We start from the raw sequence: 13,715 nt of genomic DNA on the forward strand, positions 1-13,715 counted from the left end.
TAAACACCAAACCTATATCCTCCAAATAAGTTTACTACATTTGTCATTGACGTTCAAAGGATCACACTCGCAAAAGGATGACATCAAGTAAACGTTTCAAAATAATCACATCAATACAACAGATCCGTAGACAAACATCAAAGCAACGCGCCAGACACTACGCGCAAAGGAACCGTTTGTTAACACAATCAATGAAGACGTTTCCAACTCAAATCAGCATCAAAGTACACATGCTACTCTATAATTGTACACACGCGCAAAACCCACTGTATCGCACGAGATATCGGCCAATCCAGCATAACCTAACACCCACACATTAATAAAATAAGCTAATATAACAAGACCCTCCCCGCCCCCCTCCCTCTACGTCACATTTACAGGCTCAGATGAAATACAAGCCGGGTTTAGAGATCTATCTCGATTGGGCGGGCTTGTACATAGACCGGCGGACACCTTAAGTCCAAAGGAGGCAGTAACTGCAATTAGTACAATTAGTAGAGCCCAATTAGGTGCTTTAACGAAGCGAGTTTCGTAACTAGTCGGGGAGTTTCGGTGACAAATACAACGTTTGACGTCTGACCCGAGATCTCGATCAAACAGTGATACTGTTTGTGTACTGTGTTTGTATTTTGCATTTAGTAAATACTCGTTGTATATACTGTACATACAAGCTTTCGAACGTAAAACGAAATATTTCGAATCTAGTTTTCAATCATCCGATTCTGGAAAATTCTGATTGATGGAACTTTGACAAAGTTACATGCTGTCTGGATATGTTTGCGGCATTTTAGGATCCTTTTCTATTTCTGTTAAACAAATTGGAATATGTCGAGATTTGTATTCTTGATAATATCATATGTACAAGTTATTAACGATGACTTTTTGTTTGCAGAAACATGTCATCTAAACGAAAGTCACCACCGTCGAAATTGCAAGAAGGTGCTGCCGACACAGAGAAGCCTGAAGCCGGCCCAGCCAACCTGGACTTCCCGGACCACCAGGAATCAGACGACAACGAACAGCACAGCTACTACAAGTTCTCGCCCAGTTCCTCCACCAGGAGTTCCATAAGCGAAGAGGAGACGAATTACGAAGACGAACGACCCTCGAAGAAGCAACGATTCGAACAAACGTTAGACATGACAAATAATCTTCTAGTCCCATCATCTTTCCTAAGTCTCCATCAAGTCAACGATCTTCAAGCGCGAAGACGTGGCTCTTCAGAATGCAGTAGTCCAGGAGCAGAAGCGAAAGTTTTGGGACTTTGCAACAATAACAATTCATTGCTGAATCACAACAGCGCGTTGTCGCTGACTGCACCTCATAAGCGGTCTATGGATGACGTTTTGAAGAGGTTAACGTCAAAAATGAATAACAGTACGATAAAGGAGGAGAAGAGGCCAACGCCTTCAACGACGCCTGTCAAGCAGAACAAGTAAGTTACAAATTATTGACTAAATACATTTCCACCATCACACATATATAAATTGAGTATACTATGATTTATTTCACAGTCAATAAGCAAAGTGATAAAAGATGTCATCGAGTTATGGCAGTAACACCTATTTTGTAGGTTCAATGAGACAATAATATATTGTCTCATTTTGTGTGACAATGACTCATTGATAGTTAACGAAAATGACCCCAAAATTGAGAGAAACACAAACTATATTAGGGAAAATTGATACATTTTAGTATTAATTTTGCCCTATAAATGAATCATAATCTAACTATTCTAGCTATCAGTCATCTAATTGAACTTTGTTACATTTTCTCAGCTATTCATTAGCGCCAACAATAGTTCGACCTCTGTATATCATTGTTCATACCTCATTAGCCAGTCAGTATCAGTAATTAATCTGGTCACCTTCCGATTATTGGCAATTTCCTACATACATTTATCAAGTGTTTTGTTTCTGTGTTTACAAAGAGATACGGAAATCATTATTATGCGACGATAATTTATTATGGATCTCGTTATTGATAGTATGTTTATGAATTTAGGTTGTGTTGTTTCCTAGGTCTAATTACTTATGTAATTAATTTATTTTCCAAAATTCCATTTCATTTTGTTGTTATTGTAAGAATAACTAACAATTAGTTCGATTTTCAACCCGTTTTTCTAATAAAGGCTCTTAAAAAGTTTGTTTTATCTACTAAAATATCTATAAAGCTCAAAAATTTAATTAACATATTCAAACAACAATGACCCCAATTTTCTTTTGTTACACCATGACGCAACTTCCCACATAACATCACTTACATTAATACACGAACAAGCACTGTCGTTACGGCAAACTGAACTGAAATAAAACGGCCAAAGACCACTTCAAGTTAGTCGTTTACCAGAATTTAATTGGCCATATTACAGCACATTAAAAACAATGTTAGGACCACCGCATTTCACTATAAAAGCTTTAAACGCTTGTTTTACTATGGTTTTATAGATATTTACGTTATATGTCCACTGAGTTCGGGTGACGGAAATCGTAAAGTACTTAGTTGCTGTAAAATGTCCTATTCTATAGTTGATTTAAACTAAAGGCCATACAATATTCATTGAATGACCGTCACAACAATATAAAGAGGAATGACAATGAATGATGTAATACACAATAAATGTTTAAGCTACTAATAAAATTTGTACCCGATTAAATAGTATCAGAATTCATAATTTCGAAAATCATGTCAGTAGTATAATAGTGTGTATGAGGATTATATGCAACTACATTTTAATATTTTAAAGGCTTGCAGGTCAACTGGTATAAGTCAAGAAAATCATAAAATATTTCGAATAAATCACGACTGTAATAAATAAAATGGCGGCTGACCACAAAATGTTAAGCTTACAGTTTCATAGCTAATATTATTATGTTTAACGCAGGTTTAAGTAGCCGCTGAATTATTTACAGCCTATAACATTAACGGTAAATAGTAGTTAGTAATTAAACTTAGGTTTACAACAGCTACTAGGCGTTTGTGATCGTAGACAAAGATAGTGGATTATTTTGCAAAACTTTACTGACCTTTTCGTAGGTTCTGTTTCATAGTAACAATACATTTTTGGTATTAATTAATGCGTGACTTACATTATCAGTTACCCCATGTTCGAAAATTTTAAAGCGATTTTTATTTCAGCTATGTTACAACAAAGATTTTTGTGCTCAAGAATCCAAATTTGTAGGGATACACTCAGAATATATCAGATATATTAGCCATGACTACACGCTTTACTAAGCTTTTTAAGGGTCTGTTCTTCTTTACAAATAATAGACTATCGTAGTATCCAACAAGACCTAATAAAATATGTATGATTTCGTAGGAATCATCAGATACCATAGTTTTAAAGTGTACCCGATGTACAGTGACAAGTCGTCAACACGTTTCTCAACAATAAAAGCAGACAATAACAATAATTTAAATTCACGTAGTGTTAATCAGATTTCCTTGGAAGTCACCGGCATTCAGCGCTAATGCCTTATTGTTGATGTTAATGTTCTAAGCGACGTCGGCGAGATTATCGTCCGACTAATGCACGCGAATTAGTGTTTTAATGACTTAGCTACCTTTTGTTTTGCCACCTTTGTTTCTAAGAGAATCGTTGCCGTTGAAATTGTTAAGATTTTATTGTTTTGTACAATTGCCTATGGCTAGTTGCTAGCCAGACACCGAATATTGTTGAAAGAATTTGCTGCTATCTTCTACGTTTTTTATTAAGTTGAATTAAATCTATGAAATAGAAATCGTTCTTAGAATTTTTCTCGGTGAACAAGAATTTTCATTTTACTTTCGACTTTTCTTAGTATTCGTCTACTTCAAATGGCTGTTTTATTTTTCATGATATTGATTTAGATACCCGGAATTGACAACGTCTACTAGAAGAAAATAATTAATTTATTAGATAGCAGTTCAAAGGTGACGAATTATGTCTCATAACTTCTCTTGACGACTCCATAGAATATGTCCTAGACTTTTATTGTAAAAATATTCAGCTAATACATTTAAACTGATGTTATTCACACACGTACAAACATTCTCCATTATAACTTTATTGTTATTGTCAAATGACATAATAAAATCCTCATCAGCAGTTTCATTTTGCAATATCCGAAACAGTGATGACATACAATTATGACCGTTACAGATAAAATCCACCATTTTGTTTTTTTATTATTTTTTAAATCAATGTTATTGACTCGTCAGAATAACAATTTGTTGGGGTTTTAAAATATGATTTTATTATCTAAAATTTAAACTAAGATAAAAATGCGAAAACGATTGGAAACTAGTTTTTTTATTGGCCTTTCTATCTTTTATTATTACTCTGTGCAATTAGTATTACGATAAACCAGCAGGAATTCAAGTTGGTATCAAAGTCCGTAGATTAATCAAGCATCGAGAGACATTAGCAGCTAGTATAAATAGACCTATAATAAAGTGAGATGGGAGAACTAATGGGGCTCTAAATGATTAGATAACATAATAGACTAGATCCGACTTGTGGAATGGATTGTTTTTTTTTAATTTTATTATGTTTTTTTTTCTCTTTCGTTTTAGTATAGGTGTTAATGCCTTGGTGGTCTAAGCAGTAGTAAGTGCACAAAGTAATAAAATAAAAGCGATATTAAGTTTATTAGAATAGATAAATTAATTAACATTTTAATTTGAAACACCACAAATGGCACATTATACCTCCGTTGATACAATTTTTTTAATTCCATATTGAGTCTCGTGATGAATTTTTAATAAAACCAATAAGAAAGATCTAGGAAGAAACTGTTTCATTATCTTCGTCCGTGTATTTTTGGGGTAAAAACTACCTGAAATTCGTTTTTGTCATCAGAAGTTTTAGTCTGACTGAGTAACAAACAGTCATTCAAATGTTCGCATTTATGTTAAGTATAGTTTAAATTCAGATAAAACGAGTTTCATAAATCTAATATTGAATTAATCCAATATTTAGGCATATAAATATCTACTTATAAATATTCAATATATAGGCAACATAACAGATTACTCTCAATAATAGAAGATAATTATAACAAAGGTTAAGGCGGTGTCAAACGTGATCTATGTCAATATTTACGTGTTGTTATCAGTTCGTTATCACTAATAGCTTTTGTTGATAACTGTGATTGTATTCGCGGATATGTGCTGTTGCTATGTATACATTGTTGTGAGTATAAACAAGAGCATGCGGAGAAGAAGGATGAAATAAATATCGAAATATAGTCAAAGTACTTATTTATACTAAGTTATACTTTATTTCCACGGCTAAACTCTATTTTCATAATTGGGCACGAATGAGAGGGAGAAAGGTTAAAATTTATAGTGTAAAGGCTTTGCCCCACAGCGCTGTATATAAGCCACTCCAAGCCAGTAGAAACTTGTCATTCCTTCAAAAACTGACTATAGTAATAATAAAACAAAAAAATACAGCATCTCTGTATTAGCCTAGTTGAAAACGAATACCTAGTGAGTAATGCTCAGGGGGTCTATATTGAGATGACATCTAGAGGTGGTTTTCAACCCTATGCTGTACATTAATTTCTCTCTTACATTATAATGGTTAACACGTTACGTCAAGACAGCTATGTACTTACTTGAATTTTTTTTAAACTTGTGGTCATCTGAGAGACGTAATACGCATGCTGGTCTAAATAGGGCTTATATAAATTATATAATTTAAACACTTAAACAGTTTCCATGTATCCAAATTAACAGTGCAACATTTCGGTCTAACATACCGGGGGTATTGTGCGCGGTAATTAAACGCACAGTAATAGCCCTCAACGAGATTAAGACGCGAGCTCGTAATGTGCTACAATCCATCTCCGTTATGCTCTTCAGGGGGACTGATAATCAAGTCACAAGATTGAAGCGAGTTATTTAGACAACTTTGTTAAGAAACACCGAAAGAGCTAAAACAGCGTAAAAATAAATAATTATTGTTTGTCCTCATGTAAATCTTGCAAAATGAAAATCGAAACTTTTAGCGACTTGATAAAATCGAGTGAGTAAGAGAGAGAATGATTTTCTTTGCATAGACAACTGGATATTCTCAACTCTTATCGCGTTGTTCTTTATATGGACTGTTTTATATAAAAAATCCTATATGTAGAGCTTTAAACAAAACGTATTCGTGGAAATTCCTTCCTCAAAAACATTATGTTCAATCAAGAAGAAGACTATAATTAACAAATCGCTCTAAGCGCCTAACTCGTACCACACGAACCAACAAAACGTTAACAATAGACAAAGTCATAATGTGTACAGTGATATATATTCAGAAAGCACAATATAAGTGTTACAGATTACAAAACATGTTATATTAGTTAATATGAATATCTTATTTATGAGGCCACTGATGGACACTCGACGCCGAGCCGCGGGGCGTTCTCCAAACTTTTTTGTTTCACCTTACAAAATGAGAAATGCCCACTTCACTCCAATAATGATGGGAATGACAAAATAATTTATTTCTTTTATGGCGTTTTAATTTCACCGGCAAAAAACAGTAGTGAAAAATGTTTCGGAAATCAGAGCGGTTTGTGAACAGTAGTGAGAATGTAACGTTTGTTGAAGTTATGATTTTACCGACTTATTTTCGTATTAATGTTTTTTTTTTGTTTATAGCTCTTGCATTTAATAACAAAGTAATTTTACTGTAGTAGTTGCTCTCATTGCAGCAATAAAGTTGGAATTGAACGTAATCTTCAAAATGTGAATTCATACGGTTTAAAATTTACCGCAACAGAGTGTTCGACAAAATGTTAATTAGTACAATTAGTTAGCTAATGCAAATTATACTTATTTAAAAATATAGATCCTAAAACCAAGAGATATGTACCAAAGTAATTCTATCATTAAAGCAAAGCCTAATGAATTTTCCCACACAAAAAACCAACTAAACCAGATTTCCAAGGTAACGTATAGTCACAAAGGCTTGTCACGAGCTAAGACAATTGACAAGGCCTCTTCACAATACGTCTTTGTGAGGACAATACCGCTTTATATCGCAAGCCTGCTAAGATTTGCCTACATATGGAAACAGAACTGACTCTGTATAATAATGAATTGTCTCTTGTGAAGCACAATTGTAAATTGAAATTGGTATTTACTTACGTATTTTGTAAGTAGTCATATCTATTTTTAGATATTGCAATCTTTTTGAGTTTATTATGTTAAGTGTCTGGCTCACAACTTCTGATAAGGTTTGCTTGGAGTTTTTACTTGTTTTGTTATTATTTTTTCTGCTATGTTGTCTGTCAAATAGATAATTATTATATTTTCTGCTGTCAAATGGACTATCAGGAACTTTTTAGTGAGGAAAAACAAACTGTATAGACTTTGAATCGAACAGTTATTCTTGAAAAAACAAGGCTTTCACCAGTAAAAATCTTGATTTTAGTAAGTGGAACAATTTACGTTTTGTGCAAGTTTCGATACTTATTCTAGAATGTATTCATCAGCAGTAATCGATAAATAACGTGATTAAAAATTTTGCAACACGATACTGGGATCCTAACACAGTTTTCTTGCTTCATCCACATTCATACATCTCGTCATACAAGCAGATAACATCCGGTGATATTTATAGCAAATTCCGTATAAGGCACATCGGTCTGTGCGTGAAATTCTTCCAATGTTTTGACGATAAGAGTTCACTATGTCACTATTTAGCGTATCGTTGACAAAAATATTTGTTTACGGTCTTTTTCCAGACAAAATGGTCTACTTTTAGTGCTAATGTACTGTATAAGGAAAAAACTGCTGGTTGTCGCTTAAGCTTTTGTAAAGTCGGTAATAGTATCTTGCCGATGCGTTCGACTGTTTTGCCGGAACGTTCTGCATTATTCTGTAAAGATTATTAATTAATTGTGTTAAATTGATTTTTGATAACAAAGAGGTTAAAAGTTTATTGTATCGGCGTGAAATAAAATTTGGGATGAGTTGGCAATTTTAGAATTATTGAGTGACAGGAACAATTCGAGGAAGTATGCATTTGCAATACTGTTCATACAGATAGCATAACGGAAAACATTATTATGTATATATGTATATGCACGATCATGGTTCTGATAACGTGAAATTCCTAACTAAAACAGTTAAAACCTTAGAATTCAACCTCATACTGGACAATGCATTTCTGCATTCATAATCAGCTTTCTGTAACAAAATGACCGCATAGAAACAGTTTTGTTACTTATCACTGGCCATTGAACTGTAATCTTTAAAAAAACTGCAATTCAACCCACCGGCGGCGCTCCAATTCTCCGGACAATAATAAACAGATAGCGATTGACAAAATATAGGAACAATAATTTCGGCGGGCAAGGGTTATCGCGAGCGCCCGCCAATAAATAATACAACAATTAGTGCACTGTTCTCTTGATGTAATAATTGTAACAATAACATATTAACACAGAAAAAGTTGGTTTGTTTATAAGTTAAATGTTCGTTTTAAAACTTAAATTAAAATAGTGAGGACACTGATGTGTAATGCGATGGTGCACTAAGCTTTTCTTTGTTTGTTAGAAACTTAGGTAGGAATGTTTGCAGTTGAATGAACTTTAGACCAAGTACACAACTAGTTTGCAGACATAATATACCTACAATACTAATAAAACGCAGGAAATTCACTTACCGCGTCCCAATAATCGGCCTTCCAATTATGTCCTGCGCTATGCTGCCACATACCTGCTCGGAAAACCAATTTGATTGTGTAACAACAAATTATGCCTATTGCGCGCTATTGCAAAACACAACTTTGTCGCAGTTTCCCGCCTTCACGATTTCAAATTGGAATGCAACGTTAAGCGCAACGCGGTGATTGGTTCATACAATATTCAGGGCGGCCAATCGCAGCACGCCTGTGTCGCCAGTGCATCAAAAATTCCATCTGAATATACCAGTGTGGCGAGCACTAAAAATGATAATGCCCTAACATGGCCATACAATTTGAAATGAAGAATTCATGCATCGTTCTCGTTTACATTTGGGATGTGTTTTTATTGACGTTGAATCGGACAGGTTCGGTCCATTTTATTTATTGAGCGGTGGTTTATGCAGTGATTTTGGCGAAACTATTTTTGTGTGAAATAAAACTGGTTCTATGAGGGGTTAGGTAAAATTGCTGGTTCGTTATTGGTGCAGAGCAGACGTATTATCGAAATTGGTGAAAGTTATGATGGAATCGGCACAAAAGGCCAATCTAGTGAGTATAAATATACCGAGTTAAACGGAGGAAATGACATAAACGTTATAAATGCAGGCGCTTAGCCATCTAACGTGTTTTCCCGACAGTCATCATTAAAGTCTGTTGAAACTTGAATAAAGTAACGACAGAGCTTTACGCCATTATGGAATAATTGAATAGATTATTAAGTGCGATAAAAGCAAAAACTACACAAGAAAAACGTAGCCAGTTAGTGGATAAATGTGTTACGTTAGGAGAAAAATCATGAGAATCGTTAGAAATAATTCTAGCCAGTCTTTTTCCTAACGAACTGAACACAACAACTATCCATATTAGCTAAATACTGGCTGTATACATTACGTAAATATACATAAAGCTACGATTTCGTTTCATTCACATTTCATTTCTAAATAAAACTAATTTAGGCTATTATGCCAACCAAAACTATACATGACCAACATTACGATAAACAACAGACAATCCGAAGAGTCCTTTAAACTGACAGCCTATTTTTGGACACGATAACAATTAGATACTTAGAAAAAATTAACAAAATCTCACACACAAAACACATTACAAATTACAAAAAACACAGACAAAGCATGGAACATTAACAAGTTCTAAAACAACACTATACGGATGTTCCATAACTTATCCGTTCAACACAAGTAGCAACATAATCTCAAGCAGTTCTATTAAGAAACACGTCACATATCATTCTGGTAAAACGTTGCAATAATCTAACGTTAGTACGTTGTTATCTAACCGCCATAATTAAACACCAGGATCAATAAACTGAACGGCACATTCCGGTTTTACGGAAATATTATTACAATTCACAATCGATGTTTACTTTTACGTGTTGCATAATTATTATCCAATACTGGCTTAGCTAACTCTGGGATAGAGTCTGCCTTGCTCAATTTTATCCAAAACACAATAAAAATGATGTCAAAGAAGACTAAACAGATGATGAGTCTTTTTATCTTCTTGAATTGTAAAGCCGAAGAGATTGTTTAAGATTGCTAATCTTGGGAACTAGAAATCTTCGATAATTTGTTTTTCTTCTCGTACTAATCTAAAGATATTTGGCTTGTATTTTAATCTCGCCGTTATACACATATTACGAAACATTGTGCAACAATTAAAAAATAAACTCGACAAAACATACACTCTAGCAGATAAATAAAAAGCAGTCCAAAGATGATGTCACGGAAAAAACTGCCTACGAATCAAGACCAATACAATGAATATCAAAATAGGGGTCCAATTGGTTCAGACACTTCGTTTTTTGGGCAAAAAAAATCACAAAGTAAAGTACGAATCAAAGAGAGGTCCCGTTGAAGCTTCATGTTGACCTTAACCTGATTTAAAATGCTATCAGTCGACGGTCCCCTACCGGTTGAGCCGCGAGTCGTGTCGCACCGCACCGCGCCGAGCTCTATAAAAACGTAACTATATGACTGACTACCGGAGGTCTAAATTAGTAATGAGCGTATTGTTGGATGAAAGAATGCTGTGGATACGTAGTCTCGAATTGAAGCATTTTGTCAATAAAGAAAGAAATTGAAACAAAATATGTGTCTTAGTGACAATAAGTACTTTCTTCGGTGAAATTTTATTTATTCAAGTAGTTTAAAAAGAAGAGAAGTTGGTTGATGTAGTTACTTAGTATGGACATTATTTAATATTACATACTTACATTACTTACGCCCATGTCACATGGTAGCGATACAAAATACTGTGTTTTATTATTGAAAACATAGAAAACATGCTTGATAATGCGTCTGAATAAACCTATAACGCGTAATATTTTTTCTAATTACTGTTTCTTCAAATGATATTTTTTCCTACATTACCTATACTTGAAGGTCATGCGTTTATTTACACATGGAGCGCGTGTTAACTAATTTGCTACTTTTTGACAGATGTCGAACAAGTACTACTGGTAAGTAATAATGACAAAGCAACAAGTATACAGATATTAATACTGAATATTACTGAAACTCGTTACTTAATAGTTTAGTTAATAATCTACCGAATACACCTTACAGATCAATTATTATCAAAGTAAAAATTTATGTACGGAGCCCTTAGCTGTACCCTAAAACATAACTAACTACCTAAATGATTTGAAAAAAAACCTTAACAGCAGATTTTTGACTAGACATCGACCCTGGGATCCGCTAGGTCTTACTCTCTCTCTCAAAGACAGCACTCGCTTCATATAATATAGACAAAATGATAAAAACGGACAAATTACCTGAAATTAATAAAAAGGATATTCGCTTTCATTCCTGTAAAATATCAGACTTTAGGCATATACAACGCGAACATTTAAAACTAAAGAACTTTTTTACAATAACGGCATGTCCACACTAACCCTTCACGTCTGTCTTCAGGGGCGAACAAGACGGATAACCCTACAAACGCTCTTGCGTTAAGGGATTTTTTATTGTTCCCCGCAAATTGTGTTCGCGTCAGCCGGTAGTGGTGCATACGTAATGTCAAATGATGTGTGTTGACGGTGCAAGCCGTTGTTTCTTTAATGTAAACCGTTGTTTGGTTATCTCGATGTAAAATGAGAAGGGTTGCACTCATTTTTCTGGAGACGAACTGGTTTGAAATTGTAATTTTGCTTGAAGTCGCTATCGTACGATGGCAATTAATTTTTAGTTTAGTTCTGCATTGAAAGCGTAATACGTGCTTTCGGAAGATTGTAAAGGCGCGTGGAATAGAGGAGCTCCCATTTTTTAAAAGTCCATATTAGTACATAATCTAGGTCTTGTGTTCGATTCTTCAAAAAAATACTTTTGTGTTATATATTATTATAATATATAATTTTATTTACGAAAGTTTGAAAGCCAATGTTTTGTAATATTGTCGGTTAATGTTAGAGACTCGCCTTCTATGACCTGGAACTAAAATACTATTAAAAACATAACTCTATCCTAAATCGCGACATGTCTTCCGCATTCATTATTTACAACTAAGTATCTTCATTGTATTTACAAACTATTCATAGTAAACTTTTGCATAACACGACAATAAATGTCACGTGTCGATTCACGACTTGGTTTATTATCTATTCAAATAACAATCTTTTTTTATTTTATGAGCAGACAATATGAAAAAAAAAACAATGTACTAAATTCAAAATCATCCTGCAATTTTTTTAAGCTTCATGAATTTAAAACAGACAACGTTCTTTTTTTTAAGAAGAAAAAAATATACTGTTCTATAATTAAAATCACCCCGCGATATCTTTTTAAAAATGGTTGAACCGACAGCTAATTACCTTACAATTAAGCATAGATACGACTTCGGAACATAGGTAATTCCGTATCAAAGGCTCCCTGTCCGCAAATAATACGGAAACCAATTATTATCTCAATTACTGACGTTTCTTTCGCCTTTGATGCTCAGACATTTTGATCGAAATCGAAGCAGGGATAGAATCAAAAGAAAAATTAAAAAGAATGAACTTCGGAAAAGATTTTGGTTAGGAAATGACGTAAGCGACGTCTTAATTTTGGGCGTTTTGAATTATGGCTTGCGTAATATTTTTGTTGTTGATTGTAAATAATTGTATTTATGTAATGGAGTCTGCGAAGAAAGTTTTGAGGATAAAATATAAACATGAAAGAATGTAGACCTCTGACTAACAAGAACTTAAAAAATTATTCAAATACTAATCAAAAAAGATATGGCAATTTACAGAAAACAGGATACCAGCCAGCAATGAGATGTCATAGTTAACATATAACCAAAACATGTAACAACAGTGTTTAAGAACAATGTCAAACTCAAAAAAGCAATTTTCCCTCAAAAAATAATGGCATTTAAGACATTCTTGTCACACAATCAAGGCATCGACAGGTGGCACTGACAAGCCGTAATATCGGATAGCTTTTTATAACGACTTTCTTTAAAAGTCCAACTTCGATTATACAGAGTGCTCTGATTTCCTTTCGTAATTGGCGAAGTTTCATAAAGGTCACTGAATTATCGACTGCTATCTTTTTAATGAGATTTGAGGATAAATACAGTGTATGTGAAAATATCGGTTTCGAACCAAACCAATGGACGTTTGATAAAAAGTTTACAGGAAAGTATAATTAGGTATCACAAAAATACGTTATTATTTTGAAACTAGATACCATAGGGAAGATAGCTTGAAGATAGCAATGGACGCTAAACTCTACTATTTATGCAGCACATATAGTAAGTTCGTTTCTCATATCAAATACTTCTGAAATATTCATAGAAAAGTATTTCTAGTCTAAAATTGTGTGTCTGTCATGTAAACAGTTTGAAAGCACTCCACGACTCTCTGGTCATAAAAAACATTTAGAAAAAATCTACTCGAACCTGTCACTGTCGTATTGTATAGTGTATTATCCAGATTTGTCCAGTTACTGTTCTCAAACCTAAGATCACAATCTAAACATCACCAAAGTCTAAAATGTAAACATCAAATGTCTCCCGCTGTATAGTGTCAAATTCATCTCGCTCG

General features: G+C 34.0%; 1 protein-coding gene across 3 annotated transcripts in view; it reads left to right on the forward strand.

Moving 5' to 3' along the window:
• Sox102F (transcription factor Sox102F) overlaps window positions 1–13,715 on the forward strand; it is a 274,330-nt gene that overhangs the window by 206,934 nt on the left and 53,681 nt on the right. For all 3 annotated transcript variants that reach the window (XM_076125982.1, XM_076125983.1, XM_076125984.1), the window contains one exon: window positions 893–1,435. In XM_076125982.1, coding sequence (XP_075982097.1) covers window positions 897–1,435 — 539 coding nt within the window. In that variant the 5' untranslated portion in view covers window positions 893–896. The remainder of the gene's footprint in view (window positions 1–892; window positions 1,436–13,715) is intronic.

The sequence above is a fragment of the Anticarsia gemmatalis genome, chromosome 18 (assembly GCF_050436995.1).
Source record: "Anticarsia gemmatalis isolate Benzon Research Colony breed Stoneville strain chromosome 18, ilAntGemm2 primary, whole genome shotgun sequence".
NCBI classification, from domain to species: Eukaryota; Metazoa; Arthropoda; class Insecta; order Lepidoptera; family Erebidae; genus Anticarsia; species Anticarsia gemmatalis.